At 40.8% G+C, this 16,003-nt stretch overlaps 1 protein-coding gene across 8 annotated transcripts in view; it reads right to left on the bottom strand.

The window, feature by feature from the left end:
• Positions 1-16,003, bottom strand: part of SCAI (suppressor of cancer cell invasion) — a 195,020-nt gene that overhangs the window by 44,485 nt on the left and 134,532 nt on the right. For 7 of the 8 annotated variants that reach the window (XR_010119972.1, XR_010119973.1, XR_008656491.2 and 4 more), the window contains 5 exons: positions 14,033-14,134; positions 13,672-13,773; positions 12,516-12,594; positions 10,407-10,506; positions 5,484-5,565 (listed from right to left, as the gene is read on the bottom strand). Coding sequence is in view for 3 of the 8 variants with exons in the window: in XM_055271089.2 (XP_055127064.1) it covers positions 5,484-5,565; positions 10,407-10,506; positions 12,516-12,594; positions 13,672-13,773; positions 14,033-14,134 (465 nt within the window). In the remaining 5 variants the exon portion in view is untranslated. The remainder of the gene's footprint in view (positions 1-5,483; positions 5,566-10,406; positions 10,507-12,515; positions 12,595-13,671; positions 13,774-14,032; positions 14,135-16,003) is intronic. The other variant, XM_063636003.1, reaches the window with a different exon arrangement.

The following is a 16,003-nucleotide window of genomic DNA, read 5'->3' as shown; positions in this document are numbered from 1 at the left end:
GTTGAGAGAGGAGAATTGCTTGAACCTGGGAGGCGGAGGTTGCAGTGAGCAAAGATCACATCACTGCTCTCCAGCCTGGGTGACAAGAGTGAGACTGCATCTCAAAAAAATAAAAATAAAAAAGGCCAGGCATGATGGCTCATGCCTGTAATTCCAGCACTTTGGGAGCCCAAGGTGGGTGAATCATCTGAGGTGAGGAGTTCGAGACCAGCCTGACTAACATGGAGAAACCCCGTTTCTACTAAAAATACAAAATTAGCCAGGTATGGTGGCATGCGCCTGTAATCTGAGCTACTCAGGAGGCTAAGGCAGAAGAATGGCCTGAACTTGGCGAGCAGAGGTTTCAGTGAGCTGAGATTACATCACTGCACTCCAGCCTGGGTGACAGAGTGAGACCGCATCTCAAAAAAAAAAAAAAGGCCAGGCAAGGCACGATGGCTCATGCCTGTAATCCCAGCACTTTGGGAGGCAAAGGTGGGTGAATCATCTGAGGTCAGGAGTTCGAGACCAGCCTGACCAACATAGAGAAACCCCGTTTCTACTAAAAATACAAAATTAGCCAGGTGTGGTGGCATGCGCCTGTCATCCGAACTACTGAGGAGGCTAAGGCAGGAGAATGGCCTGAACTTGGGGAGCACAGGTTACCGTGAGCCGAGATCGCACCACTGCACTCCAGCCTGGGCAACAAGAGTGAAACTCCATCTCAAAAAAAGAAAAAAAAGGAAATACTGGAAGCTAGGCTGGGAGCGGTGGTTCATGCCTGTAATTCTAGCAACTCTGGGAGGCCGAGGCAGGTGGATCACCTGACGTCAGGAGTTCAAGACCAGTTTGGGCAACATGGTGAAACCCCGTCTCCACTAAAAACACAAAAATCAGCCAGCTGTGGTGGCACGTGCTTGTAATCCCAGCTACTTGAGAGGCTGAGGCAGGAGAATCGCTTGAACCCAGGAGGCAGAGGTTGCAGTGAGCTGAATCGCACCATTGCACTCCAGCCTGGGCGACAGAGCAAGCCTCCCTCTGAAACAAAACAACACAAAACAAAATTATCTATCAAAATTATCTATGGTGTGGATAAAACGATGGAAAGGGTAGAAATGTGAGCTAGGGACAGAAAGAGGAAAGAGAACTAAATTTCTCTTTCATAGTGGAAAATCAATACATAACGCCTAAAACTGAAGAATCAAGAATTATCAATGCCAGTATATTATTTAGAAAAATAGTGGTTAGGGGAGAGAAGGAAGGAAAAAAGAAAAAAGAAAAATGGTGGTTAAATAACAAAATAGCCAAAAACTATTTGAAGAGTGGCCTCTGGGAAGAAGCAAATAGGGGTTGCAACAAAAAGTGGGAGATTGCTGTTTTTAGTAGCAAATCTGGAGGGATTTTTGAGTGAGTAGTTCTCACCATGACAGCACAATAGAGCCAGTCTTAATAAATACTGTAGCTGAGACCCACCCCAGGTGAAGTGATCAGAATCACAAGAGGTGGGTGGGGCCCAGCTACAAGTGGTTCGAAAAGGGCTCTGAATGTTTCTGATGTACAGAAATAGTTGAGAAATACAACTTTAAACTATATGCATGAGTTACTTCATAAACTAACAAGTGGCCAGGCATGGTGGCTCACGCCTGTAATCCCACAACTTTGGAAGGCCGAGGTGGGTGGATCACCTGAGGTCGGCAGTTCCAGACCAGCCTGACCAACATGGGGAAATCCCATCTCTACTAAAAATACAAAATTAGCCAGGCGTGGTGGCACGTGCCTGTAATCCCAGCTACTCGGGAGGCTGAGGCAGGACAATCGCTTGAACCCAGGAGGCGGAGGTTGCAGTGAGCCGAGATCATGCCACTGCACTCCAGCCTGGGTGATAGAGCGAAACTCCATCTCAAAAAAAAAAAAAAAAAAAAAAAAAAAAAAAAAAAATTAACGAGTAATATGTAAATGAAGAAATGTATATGAAACTGTTTAAACGAAGAAACATTTACAAAACACTTATATACTCATGAAACAGCCATACCTATATAAAACATATATAGCAAAGAAAATACTCCAGAAATAATACATCAGTTACCCAGTTCTCTTTTTTAATTAAAAACTTGCAGGCCGGGCATGGTGGCTCATGCCTGTAATCCCAGCACTTCAGGAGCCTGAGGTGGGTGGATCACGAGGTCAGGAGTTTGAGACCAGCCTGACCAACATGGTGAAACCCTGTCTCTACTAAAAATACAAAAATTAGCCGGGTGTGGTGGTGCATGCCTGTAGTCCCAGCTACTTGGGAGGCTGAGGCAGGAGAATCACTTGAACCCAGGAGGCGGAGGCTTCAGTGAGCCAAGATTGTGCCACTGCATTCCAGCATGGGCGACAGAGCAAGACTCTGTCTCAAAAACAAACAAGAACAAAACAAACAAACAAAAAAACTTGCAAAGTGGTAGCTTAAGATTTCACAATGCTTAATTTCATTTCATCTAATTAATTAATTTATTAGAGATACGGTGTTGCTCTCTCTCAGGCTGGAGTGCAGTGGCACGATCACAGCTCATGCATCCTTGAACTCCCGGGCTCAAGAGATCCTCCCGCCTCAGCTTCCTGAAGTAGCTGGGACTACAGGCTCACAAAAACATGCCTGGCTAATTTTTAAATTTTTAAAATAGATTTGGAGTCTTGCTATCTTGCCCAGCTTTGTCTCAAACTGCTGGTTCAAGTGATCCTCTTGCCTTGGCCTCCCATAGTGCTGGGATTACAGGTGTGAGACACTGTGCCCAGCCTACCAATGCTTTTGTGGGAAAAATAAATATGAGACACCTTTATATGCTACCAAAGAGAACTACATACTTAAATTAAATGTAGTAAGTAATATTAATTTCTAAAAAGACTAAAACTGGTCTGTGCCATGGTCTGATCTGCCTGCTGCATATGGGGTTCTCTTTTCATTTTTTTTTTGTTTTTTTTTTGAGACAGAATCTCACTCTATCACCCAGGGTGGAGTGCAATGGCGCAATCTTGGCTCACTGAAACCTCCATCTCCCGGGTTCAAGCGATTCTCTTGCCTCAGCCTCCCAAGTAGTTGGGACTACAGGCGCACACCATCCCTCCCAGCTAATTTTTTAATTTCCGGTAGAGACGGGATCTCACCATGTTGGCCAGGCTGGTTTTGAACTCCTGACCCCAAGTGATCCACCCACCTCAGCCTCCCAAAGTGCTGGGATTACAGGCATGAGCCACTGCACGCCTGGCCTCCCTTTTCATTTCTGAAGATTGGTATGTTCTGGACCATTTATTTCTTTAGAGGAGTGACACTGCCTGTGCCATCAAAAGCAAACAACAATAACAAAAAAACTTGCTATTTATTCCACAGCTGTCCTGTGCATCACAATATTAAAATCTAAAATTAAGCCACGATGCATTAATTGAGCAAATACATTTCCAATTATACACAATGGTGTCTTTAAAAGTCGGCATCCAACATTCATCCTAAATCTAAATAGTCCTCTGGAAATAGCAGGCACATACAATGAATGGTATTCCTGAGAAGCGGTATCCAATAATGTCCAATTAAATTGGGAGAAACTAATGGATTGCTAAAGTACTCTCAATGATGCTAGATCATGTTAAACAATACACTGGACCCAGTGCAAAAACACATTCTGTCACATCACCAAACTGCTGCAACAGATTCATTTTCATTGACAAAGACAGAGTACTTCTTTTGAATTCTTTGAAGACACAAAATGCCTGGACCCCTCTGGCTTTATAAGTTTAATTGGGGTAGCCAATAAACCTTTTCATTCAGCAGCCTCTCACATTCTTCCATTTCCCACAAAAACAAAACACACATACAATTTAAGAAAGTACACTGCTGGCTGGGCATGGTGGAACACGCCTGTAATCCCAACACTTTGAGAAGCCAGGGCAGGTGGATCACCTGAGGTCAGGAGTTCGAGAACAGCCTGACCAACATGCAGAAACCCCATCTCTACTAAAAATACTAAAAATTAGCCAGGCATAGTGGTGCATGCCTGTAATCCCAACTACTTGGGAGGCTGAGGCAGGAGAATCGCTTGAACCTGGGAGGCGGAGGATGCAGTGGGCTGAGATCATGCCATTACACTGAGAAACAAGAGCTAAATTCTGTTTCAAAAAAGAAAAGAAAGTACACTGCTAACTTTCCTAAAAATCAGAAGTTGTAATATTAAACAAAATGAGTAGGAGGAAAAATGCTGAAAAATGTATGGTGCATTGGAAGCTCTTGGAATAAAGAGTTTAAGTAAAACTAAACGTGAAAACCAAATGGAAAACGTATACTTGGGGTCAGCTCTCTTGGCTACCAGACATTTTCACTGGTCTCCTGATAGAAACCTATCAGGAGTTTCCTTCTCCCTCTAACTGCAGTATGAACACCCACAACAGAAACAGTTTGAAGTGGCAGATCCGTGCACCAGAATATTTTTGAACACAATTTTTCACTAATGAAACATTTTGACCAGATACAAAGGACTCTAAAGACTGTGCTTTCATTTTCCTGTAAATTACTATAGTTTGAATTATAATATCCACCTTTAAAGTGTTTCACTGCTGGCATTATTTGTTTTTGTGTTTGTTTGTTTTTTTGAGATGGAGTTTTGCTCTTGTTGCCCAGGCTGGAGAGCAATGGTACAATTTCGGCTCACCACAACCTCCACCTCCCAGGTTCAAGTGAGTCTCCTGCCTCAGCCTCCTGAGTAGCTGGGATTACAGGCATGCACCACCACGCCCAGCTAATTTTATATTTTTAGTAGAGATGGGGGTTTCTCCATGTTGGTTAGGCTGGTCTTGAACTCCTGACCTCAGGTAATCTGCCCGCCTCGGCCTCCCAAAGTGTTGGGATTACAGGCGTAAGCCACTGCACCCGGCCGACCACTGGCATTCTTTATAGAATCACTGAAAATCATCACTTCAATAGTGAAATATAAAACGAAGGATGTTCAAGTTAGATCCCTGTCACTTATTTCAGCATTCAGGGCCATCTTTTTTTTGTGATTGTCACACATTTTCAAAAAATTAAGTGCATGTAAAACAATATGTTAATATTCAAAGACTAAAACTATGGGCTAGAAGTTTTACTTAAACTACAGCAGCTCAGCATGAGAAAGGGAAACGTTTGAACACTAGAGAAATTCACCTTTATACCTCTACCTCTATAAAAGAAAATTATTCTGGGTTATATAACAAAAATAAACCTCCCACCAGAGATCTTGGAAATCTTGAATTTTTTTTTCCTGCAGGAGGATTTATTATTTTCCACTGAGTGTCCATTCATGCGTTTTCTTCTTGTTTCTATTCATAGCACCCGATCCTGACTAGCATGCACAACCTCAAAAGAAAAGAAACACTAAATACAAACTGTGTAAAATTAAATAAAAGAAAGCAAAATAAAAAGCACACATTAAGAGTGGGTACCCTTGGGTTGATGCCACAATGTCTACCTGTGCAATAGCTCTCGTGGAACTCACCTTGTACGCAACACTATTAGACGAATCCACAATGATGAACAGGGGCTTCCTGGTGAAAGGATAGAGATCCCCGGGATGAAGGCTGGGAAAACAACAATGAAGAACTGTTAAACTGTGTCAGCCACGTCTCAGAAATCTTATTCTTCAGTTTGGTCTGCTCATATCTCCTTTGCATCGTGCACTGAGAGAAAAACAAAGACTAGTTAAGCAAAGGAAAAAAAAAGCCTGTATTTACTAGGATAGCCAAGATAGTTTTATTTGGAAGAAAAAAAAAGTTCAGAGACAATTGTTATTCAAGAATATCTAAGCCAAAGTGAAGTCTGTGTACTTAAAGATGACTAAACACACAGCATGAAAACCTCAGAAGTTGGCACACAGGTACCTGTTTCATATTTAAAAGCTCCTTGTAAGAACATCTGGAAACAAGATGTAGTAACAAAACCAGATTTGTATTTCAATGAGTCTTCAAAATTTCTTTTTTAAAGATTTTTAATATTTCAGGCTACATCTTAATACTGCAGGTAGTAAGTAGGAAAACCTTTTTACTATCACTATTTTTTATTTTTTTTAAAGACATCGTCTTGCTCTGTGGCCCAGGCTGGAGTACAGTGGTGTGGTGCAGTCTCAGCTGACTGCAACCTCCATGTCCCGGGCTTAGGTGATTGTCACACCTCAGCCTCCTTGAGTAGCTGGGACTGCAGGCATGCACCAACACAACCGGCTAATTTTTCTATTTTTAGTTGAGATGGGGTTTCTCCACGTTGCCCAGGCTGGTCTCAAACTCCTGAGCTCAAGCAATCTGCCCACTTCAGCTTCCCAAAGTGCTAGGATTATGGGCATGAGTCACTGTGCCCAGCTACTTTTTAGCATATGTTTCCTCTGAACATTTGCATCAAGGGCTTGTTAAACATGCAGTTTGACTGGCCCACAGAAGAGCTACTGAACCCAAAGGCTGAAGTCCAGTAACATGCATGTGACAGCCAATGTGTAAGGTCAGAATCTTGGTGTGCGTGCTGTCTTTCCGACGACTGAGTACACGATGTGCATATGTGGATACTAATGTAAATGTAAATTTATAAATGTTTCACTGAGCAGTATCATCAAACTTCATTATATTTCAAATAAAAGTTTTTTCTTTTATTGACAAATAAAAATTGTATATATTCAAGGTATACAATGTGATGACTTGTTAATGCATACATGATGTATAGTGATTACCATGATCCAATTAATCAACACCTCCATTCCCACACAGTTACCCTTTGTGTGTGTGGGCGGTGGGGGGCGGCGGGGGGTGGGGGGCGCCGGGGACGGTGGGCAGAGAGGACACATAAGCTTTACTCTTTCAGAAAATTTCGAGTAAACAACAATTTTTGTTATTGTTGTTGTTGTTGTTGTTTGAGACGGGGTCTCACTTTGTCACCAAGGCTGGAGTACAGTGGCAAGATCATCGCTAACTGCAGCCTCGATCTCCCAGTCTCAAGTGATACTCCTGCCTCAGTCTCCCAAGTAGATGGGACCATGGGCGTGCACCTCAATGCCTGGCTCATTTTTTAAATTTTTAGTAGAGACAAGATCCTCTTATGTTGCCAAGGCTGGTCTTGAACTCCTGAACTCAAGCAATCTTCCCATCTCAGCCTCCCAAAGTGCTGAGATTACGGGAATGAACCACCATGCTTGCTCCAACAATACAGTATTTTTATTTTTTATTTATTTTGAGACGGAGTCTCGCTCTGTCACACAGACTAGAGTGCAGTGGTGTGATCTCAGCTCACTGCAACTTCTGCCTCCCAGGTTCAGGCAATTCTCCTGCCTCAGCCTCTCAAGTAACTGGAATTACAGGCACATGCCACCACACCTGGCTAATTTTTTGTATTTTTAGTAGAGATGGGATTTCACCATGTTGTCAGGCTGGTTTCGAACTCCTGACCTCAAGTGATCCGCCCACTTCGGCCTCCCAAAGTGCTGAGATTACAGGCCTGAGCCACTGCACCCAGCCAATACAGTATTTTTAATTATCATCACCATGCTGTATTTTAAATGATATTTATCTTACAACTGAGAGGTTGCCCCCTTTAGCCAACATCTCCCTATTTTCCCCAATCCTCAGCTCCTCACAACTACCGTTGCACTCTGCTTTTTTTTCAGATTCCACATATAAGTGATCATGCCATACAGGTTCAGTATTCCTAATCTGAAAATCCAAAACGAAAAATGCTCCAAAATCCAAAAGGTTTTCAGAGCCAACATGATGCCACAGTAGAAAATTCCACACTTGACCTCACATGATGGATCATAGTCATGCAGGTACACAACACATAGTTTATCCAGGATCTCAAAGGGGAAAAATAAAATTACTTTCAGGCAATGTGTATGAGGTGTATATGAAACATAAATCAATTTCATGGGTCTCATCCCTAAGGTACCTTACTATCTATATACAAATGTTCCAAAATCTGGAAAAATCCAAAACCCGAAACACTTCTGGTCCCACACATTTCAGATAAGGGATATTCAATATGTATTAGAAACAAAGTTTTAGACCAGTCCAGTCTTCTTTATAACCAGACTGCTGTCAGCTAGAAAAATTCTAGAGCCAATGTAGCCAATAACAGCCCAAGCAATGAAGTTGTTATGCTTAGAAAAAGAATGAACTCCAGGCACGGTGGCTCACGCTTGTAATCTCAGCACTTTGGGAGGCCGAAGCAGGCGTATCACTTGAGGTCACGATTTTGAGACCAGCCTGGCCAACATGGTGAAACCCCATCTCTACTAAAAATACAAAAATTAGCTGGGTGTGGTGGTGCATGACTGTAATCCCAGCTACTTGGGAGGCTGAGGCAGGAGAATCGCTTGAACCCGGAAGGCGGAGGTTGCAGTGAGCCAAGATAGTGCCACTGCACTCCAGCCTGGGCGGCAGAGTAAAACTGTCTCAAAAAAAAAAAGAAAAAAGAAAAACAACTTTTGTAGATGAAATTCTATTTGCTTTTGTATTTTTTGCATTAAAAAAAATTTTTTAAGTTTTTCTAGAGACAGAGTCTCACTATGTTGCCCAGGATGGTCTCAAACTCCTGGGTTCAGGTGATCCTCCTACCTCAGCCTCCTAAAATGTTGGGATCACACGCATGAGCCACTGCTCCTGGCCTGAAGTTCTATTTGTAATCACGTAACAACATTCATTTGTGCCATATTAAACCAATAAAACCTTGTATTAAAAAATTCAGGCCCGCGCAGTGGCTCATGCCTGTAATCCCAGCACTTTGGGAGGCTAAGGTCAGGAGTTCGAGACCAGACTGGCCAACATGGCGAAACCCCATCTCTATGAAAAATAAAAAAATTAGCCAGGCATGGTGGTGGCCACCTGTAATCCCAGCTACTTGGAAGGCTGAGGTAGGAGAATCACTTGAACCTGGGAGATGGAGGTTGCAGTGAGCCAAGATTGTGCCACTGTACTCTAGCCTGGGCAACAGAGCAAGATTCCATCTCAAAAAAAAAAAAAAAAAAAACTCAATACTAGAGGTTGGGAAGGGTAGGGGAAGGGAGGTACAGGGAAAAGATTTGTTAAAGAATAAAAAATTACAGCTAGATAGAAGGAATATGCTCTAGTGTTCTATACCACTGTAGCATGACTATAGTTAATAATATGTTATATAGTTTTTCTCTTTTTTGTTTTTTTTGACACAGAGTCTCGCTCTGCCACCCAGACTGGAGCACAATCTCGGCTCACTACAACCTCAACCTAATGGGTTCAAGTGATTCTCCTGCCTCAGCCTCCTGAGTAGGTAAGACCACAGGCGCAAGCCACCACGCCCGGTTAATTTTTGTATTTTGGTAGAGACAGGGTTTCACGTTGGCCAGGCTAGTCTCAAACTCCTGACCTCAAGTGATCCACCCATCTCGGCCTCCCAAAGTGTTGGGATTACAGGTGTGAGCCACTGCTATCAGCCTATATTATAGTTTTAAATAGCTAGAAGAAAGACATTAAATGTTCCCAACACAAAGAATGGATGTTTGAGATGATGAGTATGCTAATTACTCTGATCTGATCACCATATATTATAAATATAGAAACATCATTATGTACCCCAGGAATATTCATTTTTCAATTAAAAAAATAAAATTAAAAAAATTGTGGCTGGGCATGGTGGCTCATACCTGTAATCCCAACACTTTGGGAGGCCAAGGCGGGTGGATCACAAGGTCAGGAGTTCAAGACCAGCCTGACCAACATGGTGAAACCCCATCTCTACTAAAAATACAAAAATTAGCTGGTGCCTGTAATCCTAGCTATGCAGAAGGCTGAGGCAGGAGAATCGCTTGAACCCGGGAGGCAGAGGTTGCAGTGAGCCAAGATCACGCCACTGCACTCCAGCCTGGGTGACAGAGCAAGACTCCATCTCAAAAAAAAAAAAAAGTTTGGGCTGAACACAGTGGCTCACACCTTGTAATCCTAGTACTTCGGGAAGCTGAGGTGGGAGGATCACTTAAGGCCAGGAAATCAAGACTGACCTAAGTGACAGAGCAAGACTTCGTCTCAAGAAAAAAAATTTGTTTAAAAGTTCGTATTGACGTTACATGTATCATGTCCTGACATATTATTTATTTATGTATATATTTACTGTCTCCAACTAGAATGCAGTTTTGTTCACTGACATATCCCTAGTGACTAAACAGTGTGTAACATATAACAGATACTCAATAAAATATTTATTCAATGAGTATCAACCAAAAGTTCTAATTTCCTAGGATAGACAGAGCCTGAATTATTGCTGGAATCCAATTAAGTGTTTCTGGTCTGTCCCTAAATCTTAGTCTAAGGGAATCATTCCAGCACTAGAAAAAACTCCCCATTTTACTTACTATTTTTTCTATTTATAGACAGAAGTATATTTTCATAGTAAGAGGAGACACCAGCATACATACCAGTGCATTTCCTTGTGGGACTGATTTCGTTTGTGGATGGCATCTCCATTAATAATATCCCGGTTACTATTAGTAAGTACGCCTCCAAAATCATAAGGACCTATAAAAACAAAGGGAAGAATCCTAGACTTCAGGTGAAGACTAACACTGACCTGATGTTCAAATACAAAGGTACTGTGTGAATCTCTCATTGATTCAAGCAAAGATAATTACACAACATTTAAATTATTTTAAACATTTTAATTTAATGGGGTATTTAAATGACTTCAGTATGTTGTCACTTTCAACATTTTAAAAAACATTTAATTATTCAGCAGTTCTTCAAACAGAGTATAATGAGAAACAAAACAAGACTCTATGGCATCATTATTCTAAGTAATAAAAGGAATGGAGATCTGGGATGTTCAAAATGACCTTTACATTTCAAGCAAACTTAAAATCTCAGGTTTAACAATATTATTTTAAAAGGAATTTGGTCAGACATGGTTGCTCATGCCTGTAATCCCAGCACTTTGGGAGGTTGAGGCAGGAGGATTGCATGAGGCCAGGAGTTCTAGACCAGCCTGGGCAATATAGTGAGACCCTGTCTCTACAAAAAAATTTTAAAAATGAGCCAAGCATGGTGGTAGGTGCCGGTATTCCCAGCTACTCAGGAGGTTGAGGCAGGAGGACCACTTGAGCCAGGGAGTTTGAGGCTGCAGTGAGCTATGATCACACCACTGCACTCCAGTCTGGATGAGAGAGTGAGACCCTGTCTCAGAGAAAAAAAAGGAAGTTGCAGAATAAAATAATCTTTTTTTTAAAGAATAAAATCTTAATCTCGTAAGTAAATACAATTTTAAACGAGCCACTAACTGTAAAATTTAGAAAAATATTGGAATAGAATTTGAAAATTCTCATTCACAAAAACTTCACCTTTAAGAATGTATTGCCAGATTTCAGCATGCAAATATCCATTATTATCACTATTGTATCAAGCACTTTAGTTCTGGTTCTGAAGTTAGCCTTTTCCCACTAAATTCATATGAATTAGCTAAACTCTTGTCTAAATGGAACAGCAACTGTGGGATGTTCATATAATCTCTCTCAAAGGACCTATCAAAGTACGATTACCTATCATACTGTGAAAACAGTAAAAAAGTCAGTATGTTAAGTGGAGACCCAGAAAACTTGATTTAACAGTATATGAGACATAAAGACAATTATAACTAAAAGTACTAACATTATTACAAAAAACTAGTTTAAGATTTTACATTACTTTTAATGTTGTATTATATTTCATTTCTTAAAAAAATCACTGCAATGAAAAGACTAAAGAGATTTGTTTTCATTTTAACATTTTAAGAGAATCTGTAGGTCATGCAAGGAAGATGGCAAGGACATGCATTTTATAAAGGAATGCAAATTTCAACAAACAAATGAAGAGGAAAATGTTAAGGATGTTAAGAATTTTTTTAGTTTTTTTTGCCCAGGCAAATATTTAATTATCTTATTTACATCCAAGTTACTTATCTATTCTGACCAATTTCTGGACTCATATGTTCTGGACAGTGTTACGTTTTTATTCTGAAACAGCATCCCGATATTCTACAGATTGAATCCATAAAACAAAATAAAGGACAGAAAACAAAATCATGACAAGGGCTTGAACTTTCACAGTTACGAAAGTACACTGATTTCTACAAAGACTTTCAGCCATCATGTAGCCATTGACCGGATTCCCCAATGCACTGAAAGCTCAGAAAAATTCAATGATGTGAAATAGATCATTAGGCTTGGTTATTCCATCATCCTTTTGAACTTTGAAACATCAAACTCCTTATGTATATCTAAATGTATTTACATATTATGCTTTTGATAAATTTGATAGTGAAGCATGCATTTAATATATGAATTTTCTGATGATTTATGGGCTTTGACATATAACATTTCAGAAAATGCGACAGACTGGGGTATCTACAAAATTACCAATCAACAAATAGACCAGGTTTTAAATTTGGAAGTCTGTCTAGAAAGCCTGAGATGGTCTGTGGGCTACGGGCCATCGTCTTGTAGAAAATAAAGAGAATTCAAGCCCTGCTCACAACAGGGAGCATTCCTTTATTGTACCTTCACTATCAGAACGACCTGTGGGGAAAACGCCAGTGGCCGACAGGTAAATTAGAAGCACACTATTGGCAGGCAGCTCCTGAAATGAAAGAAAATCACATACACAAAACAACAAATAAGGATAAAAAACATGGTTTTATTTAAAGTTCATGACATTTTAAAGTTGTGGAATAAATAAGAATGCACTGTTGTCTTTTCCAAGAGAAGAAACGCTCTTCTTGGTTCTGACTTTAAAACTATATACACAGCAGAGATTCATTATTAATCTATAACTATGTCAAAAGTTGCGAAGACATTCTCTGCTTCAAAAACCCCACCATTTAGAGAATATTCTCCGAAAACTTGAATGGAGAAGTAAAGATCCTGACTATATGGCTACAAGACAAAGTCCCTTCTGTGGCTTTCTCTACGTAGACTTTGGGAAGAATTATCCTATTTCTCATAGTTCTTTCAGATGATCTAAATGTTTCATAGAGCTCCTTGAGTATATAGGAAGCCTAGGCACTCTGCTTTTTTTAGGTCTTTTTTTTTTTTTTTTTTTTTTTTTTTTTTTGAGACAAGAGTTTCACTCTTGTTGCCCAGGCTGGAGTGCAATGGCGCGATCTCGGCTCACCGCAGCCTCCGCCTCCCGGGTTCAAGTAATTCTCCTGCCTCAGCCTCCCAAGTAGCTGGGATTACAGGCATGTGCCACCACACCCGGATAATTTTGTATTTTTTTTAGTAGAGATGGGGTTTCTCCATGTTGGTCAAGCTGCTCTTGAACTCCCAACCTCAGGTGATCCACCTGGCTTGGCCTCCCAAAGTGCTGGGATTACAGGAGTGAGCCACCATGCCTGGCCAGTTCTGCATTGTTACACCTAAAATCGTTGAGTAATAAAAAACTGGAGGAAGGAGAACCACTATTATCATTAATTAATGATGGGAATAATCACAACATCATAAGCAATTTTCATTCCCAAACAGCTATTTCACAGCTTACCAGGAGTAAAAAAAAAAACAAAACAAAAATATCTATTATCAGGATCATTATTCTAAAGGCAGTTTTTCATTTTTATATTTTACCTAAACTCTAAAGTATTTTTTCAAAAGAGTGACTCTTAGATTCTAGTTAGGGCACACTTTCACCTCATAGTAAAAAGTACTGGATCACACATACCTTAAAAGATGCTGCTAAGAAGGTATATAGTTGGCTGAAGGTTGGTTTGTAGAGCAGATACTTGTGGGGGTTTTCTCGTCTAGTAGGCTTGTCAGCTGATTCCTATATTTACACACAGAAAACATTATACATATAAGCTGCATTTGACAAATGAATTATCAATGTCTATTTTCACTAGCCCTTATCAAGGAAGTCTTATTTTCACACTCAGTCTTACTGTGATTATGCTTATCTATTTCTCCATGTCTCATCAAGTGAATTCTTTATTCAAGGCTGTAGTATCTGTTGAATAATCAGCGTTTCAACAGGAGAGAAGCAGCCAGAGGGTTACCAAACTTGCAAATGCAAAAGAGGAAATTACCTGCATTCCTGGTTTATTCATCTGGGAAGCTAAATTCATTGGCTCCCTTTCCAGAGCTTGTAACATCCGGAACATGTCAACAGTTAGTTCACTGAACTTAACCTGCAAGAAAAAAAAAAAAAACAACACACAACCTAGCCTTAATGCAACACGCAGACTTTAAAGAATTTTATCACGTTACTAGTTGTGACTTTCACATGTACTTCAGGGCTTTGGGTACCTTTTTCTCTAAAATTTCGTTACAGAAATTTTCAAGCGATGGAAAGACTGGAAGAATTCTACAGTGACATCCATATGTTCATCATCTAGATCCTATAATAAGCATTTTTTATATTTGCTTTATCACATACCTCTGCAGCCATATACATGTCTACTGATCAATAAACTTCCTCAAGTTTTGTTTTTTTAAGTAGTTACAGAAACACAGGGGGCCAGGCATGGTGGCTCTCGCCTGTAATCCCAGCACTTTGGGAGGCTGAGGCAGGTGGATTACCTGAGGTCAGGAGTTCGAGACCAGCCTGGCCAACATGGTGAAACCCCATCTCTACTAAAACTACAAAAATTAACCGGGTGTGGTGGTGGATATCTGTAATCCCAGCTACACAGGAGGCTGAGGCAGAAGAATCGCTTGAACCCGGGAGGAGGAGGTTGCAGTGAGCCGAGATTGCGCCATTGTATTCCAGCCTGGGCGACAGAGCAAGACTCTGTCTCAAAAAAAAAAAAAAAAAAAAAAAGCAGCAGCAGCACAGAGACTATATTAGGTTCTACAAACATGTTAACCTCCACAGACTGGTGGATGAATTCACACATGTAGGTAGTGTGCTACGTGAGGGGCAAGTTTTTCACTAACACCACAAGGATCTCCAGCCCAAATTCTTTTTTTTTTTTTTTTTTTGAGACAGAGTCTTGCTCTGTTGCCCAGGCTGGAGTGGCACAATCTCAGCTCACTGCAACATCTGCTTCCCGTGTTCATGCAATTCTCCCGCCTCAGCCTCTGGAGTAGCTGGGATTACAGGCGTGTGCCACAACGCCTGGCTAATTTTTGTATTTTTAGTAGAGATGGGGTTTCACCATGTTGGTCAGGCTGGTCTCAAACTCTTGACCTCAAGTCATCTGCCCACCTCAGCCTCCCAAAGTGCTGGGAATACAGGCATAAGCCACGATTCCTGACCTTTCAGCCCAAATTCTATACACAGAAGTTTGATAGTATTCCTTGCTACATGAGAAAAAAGAGCTAACTTTTGATGAATTAGCTATGCTGATATACAACTGTGATCCATATGTATATATATATATATATATTTTTTTTTTTTTTTGAGACGGAGTTTGATTATTGTCACCCAGGCTGGAGTGCAATGGCGTGACCTCGGCCCACCACAACCCCCTCCTCCTAGGTTCAAACGATTCTCCTGCCTCAGCCTTCAGAGTAGCTGGGATTATGGGCATGCACCACCACACCCAGCTAATTTTGTATTTTTAGTAGAGATGGGGTTTCTCCATGTTGGTCAGGCTGTTCTTGAACTCCCGACCTCAGATGATCCTCCTGCCTCAGCCTCCCAAAGTGCTGGGATCACAGGCATGAGCCACTGCGCTCAGCCTATGATCCATATTTTACAGTAATTTCTTCCATACATTTTGGCACTACACAATATTTAAGTCTGTATCCTTTCCCAATTTCAGTAATACATATATAGAACTTCAGGAACACACATGATAATAAAACAGACGAGAATTTTTTAAAGTACATGTTCTATCAAATAAAAAAAGAGGAATTATTTAGTTAAGATGAGAAGTTTATGAAGATTACTATCTACACTTTCAAACATTTAACTCATTTAATATACATATATGTGTATGTTGTGTGTGTGTGTGTGTGTATGTGAGTTTCGCTCTGTCGCTCAGGCTGAAGTGCAATGGCACAATCTCAGCTCACTGCAACCTCTGCCTCCCAGGTTCAAGTTATTCTCTTGC

Source organism: Symphalangus syndactylus, chromosome 3 (genome assembly GCF_028878055.3).
Source record: "Symphalangus syndactylus isolate Jambi chromosome 3, NHGRI_mSymSyn1-v2.1_pri, whole genome shotgun sequence".
NCBI lineage: Eukaryota > Metazoa > Chordata > Mammalia > Primates > Hylobatidae > Symphalangus > Symphalangus syndactylus.
Note: the sequence above shows the minus strand (reverse complement) of the source record. Positions and strands in the feature narration are given on the sequence as shown.